The sequence below is a fragment of the Tamandua tetradactyla genome, chromosome X, assembly GCF_023851605.1.
Source record: "Tamandua tetradactyla isolate mTamTet1 chromosome X, mTamTet1.pri, whole genome shotgun sequence".
NCBI classification, from domain to species: Eukaryota; Metazoa; Chordata; class Mammalia; order Pilosa; family Myrmecophagidae; genus Tamandua; species Tamandua tetradactyla.
Window position 1 is genome coordinate 173,455,263 of NC_135353.1, and position 14,079 is coordinate 173,469,341.

Consider the following 14,079-nt stretch of genomic DNA (forward strand, 5'->3'; position numbering starts at 1 on the left):
AGTTCTGGAAACTGCAGCCTGAGAAAGAACCCAGGCAGACAGGAAGTAGAGAAGAGAAGATTAGGGGATCCTGACTCCCCAAATCTGACCCCCAGGATGGAAAAGACTGAGCCTGCAACAGGGGTTACCCCAGAAACCCAGAGGGAGTCTGAGCTCAGAGAATCTGCTGGAAATAACTCCAGCAGACCTAAATCCTGTTGACATCAGTTAAGCTCTGATTGCAAAAAAAAAAAAAGGTTTACAAAATTCATGTATAGCATATACCTATGTCAGGCTCTACTTTTCAAGCTTGTTCACATCAGCTTTCTCGACTGAAAATCCAAACTGGCCTTCGAGGTGAGGCTGGCAGGTGCTGACCCGGAGCTCAGAAGCTGAGGTCCAGGTGGCTTATTGGATTTCCAGCACCCCCTGGCACCCCTGGGCACAGATGCCAGCACAGCTGCTGCAAGAGCTCAAATGTTGCCTTGGCAAAATGGAGCTGGCCCCTGCAACTTCCACCCCAAAACTGTACCCCTTGGCCTGTCCATCTAACTTCTCCGGGAAGTCCCTGCCTTCGGCCCCTACCACCTGAGCCCCCCGTGGGGCTGCATGCACCCCCTCTTCCATCACGGGCTCCCTGCTGCCTTCCAGGCGTGACCCTGGCGTTCTCTGCCCTCCACCATCAGGCGGTGTCTCCTGCTTGCCGAGGAGAAGAGAAGATCCAGACATGTCTTGCTGCTGTTGCTGAACAGGCTGGACCAGACGGACGGCAGGGAGAGGTAACGGCGTCCCGCACCGAGACCTGCCAGAGCAGCCCGGCTTCCTGGACATGCCAGTCCTGCTCACAGACAGCGCGTCGGACGCAGTCTTTGGCACCAAAGGGCAGAGCCCCTGGACACCCCTCTGGCCGGCCTCTCCTTGCAGAAGATGGCTAGCTGTTGTAGTTTGCAGCCGCCGGAATGCAATATACCAGAGACAGAATGGCTTTTAAAAGAGGGAATTTAATAAGTTGCAAGTTTACAGTTCTGAGGCCGTGAAAATGCCCCAATGAAAGCAAGTCTATAAAAATGTTCAAATGAAGGCGCCAACAAGAGGTTACCTTCACTCAAGACAGACCGATGACATTCAGAGTTTCTCTGTCCACTGGAGAGGCACATGGCGAACGTGGCGACATCTGCTAGCTTTCTCTCCTGGCTTCTGGGTATTTTCCTTCTTCATCTCTCCAAAGGTCTCTGGCTACCTGGACTCTTTGGTTCTCATGGCTCTGAAGATTTTTACAAAATGTTTCCTCTTTTAAAGGATTGCAGTAAACTACTCAAGACCCACCTGGAATGGGTGGAGTCACCTCTCCCTCTAATTCAAGGTTAATGCCCAGAGTTGGGTGAGTCACATCTCCATGGAGATCATCGAATCCAGTTCCCAACCTCCATTATTGAATAGGGATTAAAAGAAACAATTGCCCCCTCAGAATTGGATCAGGATGAAAACATGGATTTTCTAGGGTACATCATCCTTTCAAACCAGCTCACCGGCTTGTAGACAAAAAGTCAATGCAAGGACAACACTCAAACATGCCACTTACCAGTGGATTAAAGAGTGCAAAAGGCATCCCGTCTCCGAGTCTGTCTGTGGGACGTGCAGACAATAAGGCAGGTTGCAGTTGGGGGACGAGGGAGCGGTGTGAGCCCAATGCCTGTCCAAGACGGTGCTGCTGGACCCACGGGATTGCCCACAGCGACACGGCAGACGCCACCTTCCGGAACAGTCTGTGGTCTCTCCTGCCGCCCCTCGGCGGAGGAGGGGCTGCAGTCATTGGCTGAGTGCCGAGACCCCCTTTCCTCGGTCCCTCCAGCACGTTTTTAGTGACTCAGTGCTGCTTTTTCTCATTCTAAACAACAGATTTTAAGTACAGTCGATTCTCATTATTCATGATACTTATAGTTTAAGTCACCGCAAACTTGTACACACTTGTCCTAGTTTGCTAGCTGCCGGAATGCACTATACCAGAAACGGAAGGCTTTTAAAAAGGGGGATTTAATAAGTTGCAAGTTTACAGTTTTTAGGCTGTGGAAATGTCCCAGTTAAAGCAAGTCTATAAAAATGTCCAATCTAAGGCACCCAGGGAAAGATACCTTGATTGAAGAAGGCTGATGACGTTCAGGGTTCCTCTCTCATCTGGAAAGGCTCATGGAGAACACGGCATCATCTGCGAGCTTCTTCTCCAGCTCCCCAGGGGGCATTTTCCTTCTTCATCTCCAAAGATCTCTGGCTGGTGGACTCTGCTTCATTGGTTCTGTGGTGTTCTCTGTTGTAGCTTTCTCGTGGCTCTGTCCTTCTCTGCTCTTAAACTCCCATTTTCTCCAAAATGTTTCCTCTTTTACAGGATTCCAGTAAACAAATCAAGACCCACCTGGCATGGGTGGAGACACGTCTCCTCCTAATCCAGTTTAACAAGCACTGTTGATTGAGTCACATCTCCAGGGAGATGATCTAAAGTTTCAAACACACAGTATGAAAAGGGACTAGGAGAAACAGCCACACCTTTACAAAATGGGATTAGGATTAAAACATGGCTTTTCTAGGGCACATGCATCCTTTCAAACTGGCACAGCACTGAACCGTTGCTTTCTGGGAAATCAGGGTACGCACCCTGCCAGCCTCTTATCATTTTTGTCAATCGATCCACAGAAATCATGTTCTGTTGTGTTTCCATTTAAAGGCACCTTCTTTAACAAATACAGCTGATCTGGCACTGGGCTCACCGTTAATGGTTAGGCACTTCGTTGGTGCCCGAGAGAAGCTTATCTAACCGCATGCTTTCTCCGTGCGGCACGTCTCAGCCTCCTCGTGCTAGCGAAGGCCGGACGGTGCTTTCGCACATCACTCGGGCACCTGAAACCAGGAAACCCCCCGCCAAACACACAAACGTGGAAGGCATGGCACTAAACATGCCACGGGTATCGATGTGGGGGTTACAGGTAAATTTTCATGAGTCGAAGAAAATTATTCACCTGTAACGAGGACCGGCTGGGACTCGGATACTTCGAGTCGTGTTTTCTAATCTCACACACCTGCCTTGCACGGGGCCTCACAACGACCGCCAGTGGCACTGCCCCGTCTCTGCATGGGTTCTGCCCACAGAGCCTCATGGTGAGGTGAAGCTGTGTCTCCCCACATTCCACCGTGTCTGAACATAAGGACAGCAACTCACCCAGGAGAGCAGGCGAGATGGGTCTTCTGGAAAGCGCAGCTCCTTTCTGAGATGCCGTTTTCTCCCACGCCGGACCTTTGCCAGCTTCTCACGATCCAGCCAGCCACCTTTGGGTCCAAAGGTTCTGGCACGTTCCTGCCGTGCACGCGCCAGTCCTCTTTGGTTGCAGCCCTTCGCCAGGAGGTTTTGTTGCTCCCTGCAGACTTTCACCAGCAATCTCCGCGTGAGACCGAATCCCTGGAGCAGGGGAGTCTGCAAAGGGGTCCCGGGACGCGTGGCTTGCGGCATTCAGATTATTTCTGCTGCAAATCTCCTTAATGTAGACATCAGAGGGCTGTGGGAAGGAAGCCTGGGTTATGTTTCAGCCGTGTGGCTTTTCTTACCAGAGCAAGTGTGTACAAACTCTTTTGTCCACTCGTAAATATGTAGCAACCTGTGCACGGATGGTTGCTTGGAAGGATACATCAGAACTGGAGACCTTAGTCTGGGTAGTAGCTCTGTCAGCTCCTATCTGGTGGGCACTAATGGTTCAGTCGTTTTCCTGCTAAAAACCACCATGGGACATAGTTTATAGAAATGTATAGTTCTGGGGCGCACGGGTGGCTCAGGGGTGGAATGCTCACCTTCCATGCAGGAGACCCAGGTTCGGCTCCCCTACCATGCACCCCCAAAAAAGAAAAAAGTTATATATATACCTATATGAATTAATATGTGCCTATGAAATGTATTTTATATAAATATGACAGTTGATTGCCTATGTCTGTAATTTTGGTGGAATCCAAATAAAAAGCAAATCATGAAGGTGGAGGGAAGAGGAAGGAAATTCAACTTGGACTAGGAAGGGGGTGTGTGTGGCGGGTACAGGTGGGTCTGGGGGTGCGTTGGGGATTGGGTTGGGGGCCGGGGACCTCACGGAAAAGCCCCCAGAGAGTGTCCCTAAAGGCCATGCCCCACACCCCCATCTGGTCCTTGGGAAGCCGTGTGTCCCCGACTGTAGACCCCAGAAGGCTTCCTGGAGGCGGCGGCACCTCTGCTGAGCGGAGGGCACAGGCTCCCTGGAGGTCTGGAGAGAACCTCAGGTCCCGGGGTTGGTCCTGTCCGGAGAAGGTGGTTGGGGGCTGGTGCATGTGGGGCGTCCCCCAGGCTGGCCCTCAAAGAAAGGGAAGTTGGAAAGTAACCAGTGACACCATCTTGGATACTGGATAAAGGGCTCATGGGGGGGGGGCATTATATGACACACTCTCCCTCTTGAATTTTTTATGGTAAAACTGTAAAAAACCAAGAGAAAGCATGACAGACACAACGTATCTTTCTGTTTTTATTAGGAACGACATGCAAAAAACAATAGCGAGGGGACCCTGAGAAGAAATGTGTCCATGTACCTGTGCCCATGTGTCCTGAAGGGGTTTTAATTACTTAGAGCCCAAAAGGGACCTCGAGGTTGGAATCCTGCACCTGGCAGGCTGACCTGACCCCCCACCCTTGAGGTGGAAATCATCCCTTCTGTGTTCTTTCTGCATATTCCAGCTGCATACCAGGGTCATTCTATTTCAGCATGCCAGTGAATGAAAACTGCCCTCTGGGTTTCTCTTTTTGTGGCAAGGGGTGCAGACAAGCCCTAAGATACCACGTGTGCAAGGAGAGCTGCAGCCCTCCCCGGGGCCCTTGGAAGGTCGGTCCCCGTCAGGGGCCTGCACTGGGCATGAGGTGATACACCAAAGACGGGGCTCCCCCACGCTCAGCACATTTGGAGCAATCAGCGAACACCCAAAATGTTTCAGATATTTAAGCATTCCTCATATTAAATGAGTTATTTAATACAACCCAGTAGACAAAGACGGAGGAGTGAGCATTCCTAGGCAGTCAATTCTCCTTGTCCCCACTCTCAGGTCAGGGAGCTTCATTCTTCAAGGTGACCCACCAGCCCACAGGTATTTGTCTCCCCACACCCTTCTTTCCCAAGTTCCGGGTTTCTCGAGTTTTCCCACTGCCCTTCGAGAAGGGCAAATGGGGCCTGTGTACGTCTAACTCCACGGGTTAGCGCTTTCTATGGATAAGCGTGTCCTGAATCCCAGCCAGCCACGAGAGCCGCCACCTTCGATCCCCAGGAGGGGCCGGGTTCGTCTCCTCCGCCCCCACCTGCTTGAGGGGAACTTTCCACTCTCGCTCACTCCAGAGGCCACGGGGCTTGCTCTGGAGGTAATGCCAGAGGCCCCGCTCCTGGGACCCACCGGCTCACCAGGGAATGAGTAATTTCTTGGGCCCTTCCCAGCCCAGACAGGCTGATTTTGTGGAAGAATGGGCTGGAAGCTTCCTTTCGGCAATTCTCCCAGGCCAGACCCTTTGACCCTCCAAACTGTCCGAGCTGGTCTCCTCCAGCCCCAGGGCCTCTGGAACTTGGCCAGCCTCAAGCCCTTTTCCTTATCTGCCTTATAGGGAAGGGTCGAAGCCGGCTGGAATGGACAAGGACATTGCAAGCTGGTGGAATGCATGGGATGGAAGTCCCAGAAAGAGGGTCCCTTCCATGCGTCCATCCACTCAGTGGGTCAACCTGCCGGGCATACTGGCCATAAAAAAAAAAAAAAGATAAAAAAGAAGGGGGAAGGGAACAAAGGAGGGAGGGAAGGAAAGAGAGAGGAAGGATGCAAAGGAGGAGGAAAGAGAAAGAAAGGTGCAGGGAGGCAGGAAGGTGGGGCTTTGCTGCTGGGTGGCTGACGGGGCTGTTTGACCTCGGGGCTGGTCCCACGGAAGGGTTCAGCCTGTGGAAAGTCAGCTCATGGGACACACGTGGGTCTTGGGCAGTTTTCCATAAACCCAACAAAAAGGTCAGAGCATTCCCAGGCATGCCTGGGTGTGCCTGTGCAGGGGCAGGCCGGGTAGCGCCTGGCCTGCTCTTCCCCGAGCCCCCAAATCTCAGCACTGCCTTGCAGGGGACGAGGAAAAAGTGTCCACGCTGGAGGCCCTGGGACCTGCCCGTGAGGACCATGGGGGGGCTCCACAGCCTGCCTTGGGCCTCCAGGTACTTGGTGCAGGAAAACCCAAAGGTGCAGGCTCAGAAGGAGCCCCCACTCTAACGGGGGAACAGGGCAGAGGGTAGCCCACCCTCCCAGGGGTGCAGGCTCAAAGGGAGCCCCCATTCTCCCAGGGTCGCAGAGTCAGAGGGAGCCCCCACCATTCCAAGGTCGCAGAGTCAGAGAGAGCCCCCACCCTCCCAGGGGCGCAGAGACAGGGGGAGCCCCCACCCTCCCAGGGGTGCAGAGTCAGCGGGGGCCCGCACCCTCCCAGGGGCGCAGAGTCAGGGGACCCGCACTCTCTCAGGGTTGCAGAGTCAGGGGACCCCCACCCACCCGGGGGGTGCAGAGTCAGGGGACCCCCACCCTCCCGGGGGCGCAGGCGCAGAGGGAGCCCCACCCTCCCGGGGGCGCAGAGTCGGGTAGCTCCCACCCTCCCGGGGGCGCACAGTCAGGGGAACCCCCACCCTCCCGGGGGCGCAGGCGCAGAGGGAGCCCCACCCTCCAGGGGTTCCGCAGAGAGACAGGGCGGGGCGCGGGAGCGATAGGGAGAGGCCCCGAGCCCCGGCACCCTCCCCTGGGTGTGGGCGGACGGGCCCCGTCGTCGGCGGTCCCGAGGCCCTCAGGGGCCCCTTCTCTGCGTCCCGCGCGGCCTCCCCCGTGACCTTGAGAAGGTCACGGCCTCCCCGCGGCCCCCCGGCTCGCACGGCGCATGGGCAGGCGCGTCTCCCGGCATACCTCGGGGCGGCGCGTCCGGCCGGAAGGGGCGGGACGCGGCGCGCGGCGCAGCCAATGAGCGCGACGGAGCGGGGCGGTGACGCGGCTCCCGGCATCCCGCGGCGCGCGGGCCGGGGCGGGGAGTGGGCGTGGAATGGGCGTGGCACGACGCGGCGCGGCCAATGGGCGCTGGGGGCGGGCCCGCGGGGCGGGGCGAGGGCGCCTTAGCGGCTGCGCGCTGGGCGCCGCGTCCTTTCGGTGCCGGCGGCGCGACCCTCCCGGCTGCCCGCGCTCGCACCCGGCCCCGCAGCCATGACGGAACAGGCCATCTCCTTCGCCAAGGACTTCCTGGCGGGCGGCATCGCCGCCGCCATCTCCAAGACGGCCGTGGCCCCTATCGAGCGGGTCAAGCTGCTGCTGCAGGTGGGGCGGCCCGGGGCCGGGGGCGCCGCGCGCCGGGGAGGGCCGGGCGCAGGCGGGCGCCGGAAGTGGAGGCCGCGGCGCTTTGTCCGCGCGCGGGACACTTCCGTGGGCGGGGCGAGCCCGGGGCACGTGGGGGCCGCCGCCTGCCGGGGCCCGTGGGCCGGCCACGTGGGGGGCGCGCGGCGGGACCGGCCCCGGGCCCCCTGGATGGGGGGGGGATGGGCTTGACCTTGGTTGACCTTGCCATTGCGCGCGTCTCCAAGCCCGCTGGGCTCCCCCCTAAAATGCTGCGTGTCCCAGGCCCTTGGGGTCTTTTCCCTCCTGTTGCTTTAAGGGGTTGCGTGCAGCTGCGCCCCCCGGAATCCTGCCCCAGGGATGGTGCAAGTGTCCAGAAGCAGGCGAAACTGCTTCCAGGAGCCCGTCGTGGCCTCCGGCTCCAACGACGGGCTTCTCGAGATCGCGGCAAGGAGGACCGTTGCAGGACGCTGCCCCCGGGGGGTATGCATGCCCTGTAACGGGGCTCCCAGGACGCGCAGGCGGCGTCTGTGGTCCGGGAACGCCCTCGCGATCCTTGGCCCGCTCCCTTGCAGGTCCAGCACGCCAGCAAGCAGATCGCGGCGGACAAGCAGTACAAGGGCATCGTGGACTGCATCGTCCGCATCCCCAAGGAGCAGGGCATTCTCTCCTTCTGGAGGGGGAACCTGGCCAACGTCATCCGCTACTTCCCCACCCAAGCCCTCAACTTCGCCTTCAAGGATAAGTATAAGCAGGTGTTCCTGGGCGGCGTCGACAAGCACACCCAGTTCTGGAGGTATTTTGCCGGCAACCTGGCCTCCGGCGGGGCCGCCGGAGCCACCTCCCTTTGCTTCGTCTACCCGCTGGATTTCGCGAGAACCCGTTTGGCGGCCGATGTTGGGAAATCGGGGGCAGAAAGAGAATTCAAAGGCCTGGGAGACTGTCTGGTGAAAATCACCAAGTCCGACGGCGTCCGAGGCCTGTACCAGGGTTTCAACGTGTCCGTACAAGGCATCATCATCTACAGGGCCGCCTATTTCGGCGTGTACGATACAGCCAAAGGTAAGCTGCTGAGAAGGTCGGGAGCCTGGACCTTCCACGTGGAAGCGTTTGACATTTCCTCTAAGGAACGGGGTGTGTGGGGTAGCCATTCCCAAGACCACAGTTCCCTGTTCTAGAGAGGCGTCCCTAGGCTCTAAACCTGAGCATCTGGGACGGGAGCTGTTACTGCGACTGCCATGCTGTGATGTGCACTAGGCTGTTTGCTCCCGTCCTGCTTGGGTGACGGACCCTGCAGGAAAGCCGTCCTGAGTCCTCCAAGTTTTGTAAAAATTAGGTGGTTCTGGGAACTGATCCCTCTGGACCCACGGGCTTCAGTTCTTTGCAAAACAGTTTGCAAAGTTTTGGGCTTTGCAAAACTCTAGTGCTGCCTTTCCCAAGCACGTGACTGTGTGTGATGACGCCTCACGTTGGCTGGTCCCTCCGTAGGTATGCTCCCTGACCCCAAGAATACCCACATTGTGGTGAGCTGGATGATTGCCCAGACGGTGACAGCTGTCGCCGGCGTGGTCTCCTACCCCTTCGACACCGTGAGGCGGCGGATGATGATGCAGTCTGGACGCAAAGGAGGTACCTTGTCTTTCAACTCCGCTTCCATGCTGAGCAAACGCACGTTTCTTAAAGCATGTGTGGAAAGTAAAAAGAGGTGCGCTGCTCAATTTGCCTTCTTGCCTCCATCCTGATGAGGCCCAGAATGATCAAAGAACACACTTCCCAAAAAAAGTTTTGGGGAATATTTTATCAAAGTAGCCTAGACCTGAAGTAGGCGTTCTTGTTACGAACAGGCTTCTCTTCTTGGCAGGTGTTCCTTTCTTGAGGTGACGGTCTCTGAACCCCTCTTTCCCCTTCCTTTCACTGACTCCCGCTCCTGTCTGTCATCCCTGGACCTGGGGTTCTGAGTGGGAATGGCGAAAACGGGGCTAAGGCCTCTGCACTGGAACTCTCCAGAAGGACCCTGTTTTCCTCTGTGACCAAAACTTGAGTTTTCAAGTTGTCCAGACATCGCCATGTGGGGTTTTACTGCTTTAAAGTCCCTTTGGTTTGCATGGTGCTTGTTTCCCGAGGAACTTAACAGTTACACCCTAACTCTCCTTGCAGCTGACATCATGTACAGAGGCACTGTCGACTGCTGGAGGAAGATATTCAAGGATGAAGGTGGCAAAGCGTTCTTCAAGGGTGCTTGGTCGAACGTTCTCAGAGGCATGGGTGGAGCCTTCGTGCTGGTTCTGTACGACGAACTGAAAAAGGTCATCTAAGTGTGTCTGTCTTAACTAGAATCGGGAACCAAGAATCATGTAGAATCCTTCCTTAACCATTATGGACCATTGACCTTTGAGAAATTCCTATCGTTTTTACCCAGGCAGATCAACTCTGTAGAGAGCTAGGGAAAGCTCTAGAAAAGGGGATCATTGTGATTACATTGGACCACTGGCTCTGCTGATTCCATCTTTTGATTACTAGGGGGCAGGGAAGGGGAATCCTGACCATCGTGGGTCCCTGGGTGAGGCAGCTCAGCTTACACAGACCTAGAAACCCTCGAGTCCAAACGCTTGTAGGACCTTCCGTGGTGTTTAAGTATTTATTTAAAAAGAAATCATGTCTCCTATTTGTACTTAAGCACTATCTCCTTTTGCACAGCTGGACATTTGCAATTATGTTTTACGTTGGGCATTGTGCTGCAAAATAATAAATGAGCAGGACACTCGTAGAGGTGTGGTGTGGACTCGCTTTCTTTCCAAAACCAGGTTATTCTGCGGTGTCACCGCATCAGCACCTTCACAGCACCCGAGGGCAGGAGAGGACAGTGCTGAGGTCTCCGCTAGGCACTGGCTGCATTGAAAGCTCCCAGCTGCCCATCTGCAGTTGGGCTTGTCCGAGCTCCTGGTGGACCCTGAGGATATCCACTCCCTACTCCCATCTTCTGAGCCCCTCTGCGCCTGTTTCTTCCTGACTTCCCATTTCTCTGAGCGGATGGCTCCTTGGTCCACTGGCCTCCTTTCAGGCACCTCCTGTGCAGTGTAAGCCCCGCCTAGTGGCGCAGAGCGGGTTTGCACTCGTGACGTACGTTCCCTCACCTGTGAGAACCCCACAGCATGGACCATCCTGGGCCCCAAGCAGCCTCGCTCCCTTGGTCCCTCTGAGCCGTTTTTCACAAATTCCATGTCCATGGCAAAAAAGTAGCTATTTTAAGCACCTTAAACCAGCTGAAGCATTGAAACAGGTATTATCTCAGCATGTGTAATGGAGTAGGAAGATGGCAATGGATTCCACAAAACCCTTCCGTCCCGGGTATTGCGGAAATCCTGCTCTGAGGGCAGGACCTTCGCTTAGAATGCTGGATTTCCAGGCATTTTCACGTGAACATTATTCACTAGTAACTGGGTCAGACGGCAGGTAAGACAGGGAGTCAGGTCTCCAGCTTTGCAGAGGGTCACGTGGCTCCTTCCAGAGGGTGAGCTGGCAAGTAGGACACATCCCCGGCCATCCCAGACAAACCTGGGTTTGGCCTTGGACCCTCTGATCCCCCAAGGTTTGAGGTGAGGTAACTAAGCATACAGCACGTTTCAGCCTGGAGCTGTGGTCGCTGCTGTATCCAGTCCTGGGGTACATTCTGCTCCTGTGATATCTTTCTCACTGCCGTCTTGTCTGGGCTCTCAGAGCCGGCTCTGTCAGCACCGGATTCTCTCACATCGTCACCCCCCTACCTGGGCACAGGCACTCCAGGGCTCCTGTCGCCCACCTCCCACCTCGACACACGACCGCACCCTGGCCCAGCCGCTCCGTCTCCCTCACGGTGACCCTCCCTTTGTGCTGCCGAAGTGCCTGTCTCCTTTTCTGTGCCTCACCGAACCTCCAAGGACCTTACAAATCCACCAGACCCTCAGGGAGATCCAGACGGGGCGGAACCAAAGGCGACGGGGAGCCTGGCAGCGGGGCAGGTGGTCAGTGTCCAGGGCGGGAGAGCGAGCAGACCAGTGGGGAGAACGGACCGCCCAGGAGGAAGCAAAGGTCCGGGATGGCCACGGGGCAGGAGACCCGCATGCCAGCAGCTTCCACCCAGTCCCCAGAGGCTTCTCTGTGGATAGAAACTAGTCTGTGCACCCACATATGGGGACACAACCCCCTTGTCCGAGCACTTTAAAATAGCTTACAAGAGTGAGAAAGTGCAACAAGAAAGCAGTGCAATTAGGGACACTCGGAAGCCGCAGTTGGGGAGGAGGCAGTCCAGTTGACAGCCTGGCCAAAGCAGTGTCAGGACAGAGGTGATCTCCCCCTGGCCTGGGCAGTGCAGCCAGATTACACCAAGGAAGAGAAAAGAGCACTTTATTTAGGAAATAAGCAAAACACAAAGGTTCCAATCTCTTCTCGGCGGCAGCCCCCTGGCTAAATTCTCTTGAGCTTGTCTCCCCGCAGCTTTGTGTAAAGCCACGCTGGACGCTGGATGCTGGACGCTGGAGGCCGAGGCAGCCCGGACCCCTGCCTCTGGGCTTCAGGACTTCTCCAGCACCTGCACTTCGTGCACTGGACACTCGTCCTGGTACGCTCTGTCTGTCTCCCAGACCATCTGCAGGAGACCAGGGCATAGTGAGTCGAGACACAGACAGGGGGGCCGCCACGATCCCTGGAAGCCCGGCTCAGACGGGGCGCAGCCCAGGCACAGCTGCGACCCCTCACCCCTCCTGCAGGCCCTCAGCCCGGCTCCTCTCGGCCTCATTTCACTCCCCCCACCCCCGCCGGGATGGACAGAGCAGACAAGCATCCACCTCCTGGGGCCAGAGTGCAGCCAGGCAGTCCCCAGCTGTCCTCTAATAACAGAAGGAACCCAGTACCGTGCTTTCATTCTGCAAGTTTGTCTTGATGAGATCTTTGACGCGAGGAATACGGGGATAGATCTTCTGCATCACCGAGCACCTTGGAGAGAAGAAGCAGCCACGGGCTGGGTGAGCTGAGTCGCGCAGTCGACAGCCCACGTCTCCTTGGGGCGAGGCGCCCACTCCCCGGCCCCCAGCCCCCAGCCTGAGTCCAAGCCTAGCACTTCCTGGGCACAGCGGGACGGTCAGCAGGGGTCAAAACTGGCCGCCGCAGGCCACTGTACCCTCGGCCGGAGCTCACAGAAGAGTCTCTTCGTCCACAGCCATGCTGGGAGGCAGGTGCTATGGCCGTGTCCACTTTACAGGGAAATCCTCCAGGCCCACGGGGTCTCGGCCGTGGCTGAGGTCCCCCAGCTCCCCCGCCTGTGCCCAGGCCTCAGTCCTCACAGCACCCCAACCAGACAGCACTGCCTTCCAAGGTGGACCCTGTGCACCTGCTTTCTCAGGCCTGTCTCGGGGACTCACGGGGTCCCCCACCCTGTTCTCCACCTTAGGGTCACCCAGAGAAGGCCCTACTTGTCCCTGTTCCACCCCATTTGGGGGACACACCCATGCTCCAGTGCGGGGCTTTAACCCTGGGATCCACAGGTGGTCTTGGGGGCCTGGACCCCTGGGGTGATGGGTCAGTTCCGGGTGTCCAAGCCCTTCCCCAGCGAGGGTCTGTGGACAGCCCTGGACTCCACTGGCCGCCAGTGCTCCTGCCAGGGAGGGAGGCAGCCCCCAGCCCTGGGGCCACGGCGACCCCTCCCGAACAGCTCCGTCACCTCGCAGTGAGCAGGCTGACGCTGCCGTGCGCGGGGGCGGGGGCTCCACCCTCTGCTCCCAGAATTGCGGTTTGCGGGCTTCCTCCCCGCCCCGCACCACGGGGAGTGACCCCGTGTGCCCCGAAACTAGGCCGCGCTGCGGGGGGACCTGCTCTTTCAGAAGCACACCTGGGGCGACTCGGGGCGCTGGGCCGAGGCTGGGGGGCGCGGCCTGGGTGGGGACAGGACCACCCGCCAGGCAGGGCGCGCCCGCTGACCTGGCACGCGGCTGCCCCTGCCCGTGCCCCGCACCCCGCCCCTGCCCGCCCGAGCAAGCGCCCCGCCTGCGTCCCGCCCATCCCCGCCCGCTCCAGCCCGCTGCTCGCACGGGCCGGGTGGAAAGCTGGAAAGCGTGCGCCTCCGCTTACCGCCTGCACAGGAGCGCGGCGAGCAGCAGGGCCAGAAGCACCCCCAGCGTGGACAGTCCCCAAGTCCGCCAGGCCCGCACGCTCGGCTCCTCCTCCTTGTCACAGTCTGCGGGGGGAGAGAAGGGGCATGTCCAGGTCCACGCTGGGGCGGCGGGGCTGAAGGCGCCCCACAGTCCTAGAGGCCGCCCCGCGTCGGGGACCCCAGGGGAGCTGGGACACACGGACCGGAGTGCCCTGCGCGCTCCCCGCGTGCTCCCCCGCACCCCAGTCAGTCACAGGGAGAGGACTTAGGCAGGACCACTGCGGGATGGGCCTCACGGGGCTGGGTCAGTGTGGAGGGCATGGGGACACCCCGGGGCTTGGAAAGAGCTGTGCATTCCCCCCCCTCACCCTCCCCACCACCTCACCCCCCCACCACCTCACCCCCTCCGCTCCCCTCCCCGGCAGGCCTTGAACGTTGCCATGGGGACATTTGGTTCACTGTGGAATGTTTCCTGTGTTTGTTATTTTGCTTTTTAGAAATATTGCATTGAAAGACGCATCTTGATGTGGATGAAGAGACACCTGTTCTCCAGCGCATGTTTTGGCTGTACTGTGGCACAGCCTCTGTGGAAATCAGTT

General features: G+C 57.8%; 2 protein-coding genes across 3 annotated transcripts in view; one reads left to right on the top strand and one right to left on the bottom strand.

The window, feature by feature from the left end:
- Nucleotides 1–7,146: 7,146 nt before the first annotated feature.
- On the top strand, nucleotides 7,147–10,123 carry SLC25A6 (solute carrier family 25 member 6). Its single transcript, XM_077145751.1, has 4 exons — nucleotides 7,147–7,341; nucleotides 7,932–8,418; nucleotides 8,845–8,985; nucleotides 9,514–10,123. Exons 1-4 carry the CDS (start codon nucleotides 7,231–7,233, stop codon nucleotides 9,669–9,671), a joined length of 897 nt encoding a protein of 298 aa, XP_077001866.1. The 5' UTR covers nucleotides 7,147–7,230; the 3' UTR covers nucleotides 9,672–10,123.
- A 1,599-nt stretch (nucleotides 10,124–11,722) lies between these two features.
- The window catches only part of IL3RA (interleukin 3 receptor subunit alpha), a 41,839-nt gene continuing 39,482 nt past the window's right edge, over nucleotides 11,723–14,079 (bottom strand). For both annotated transcript variants that reach the window (XM_077145749.1, XM_077145750.1), the window contains exons 10-12: nucleotides 13,459–13,564; nucleotides 12,246–12,327; nucleotides 11,723–11,980 (exon numbers count right to left, since the gene is read on the bottom strand). In XM_077145749.1, the coding sequence (XP_077001864.1) occupies nucleotides 11,906–11,980; nucleotides 12,246–12,327; nucleotides 13,459–13,564 (263 nt within the window). In that variant the 3' untranslated portion in view covers nucleotides 11,723–11,905. The remainder of the gene's footprint in view (nucleotides 11,981–12,245; nucleotides 12,328–13,458; nucleotides 13,565–14,079) is intronic.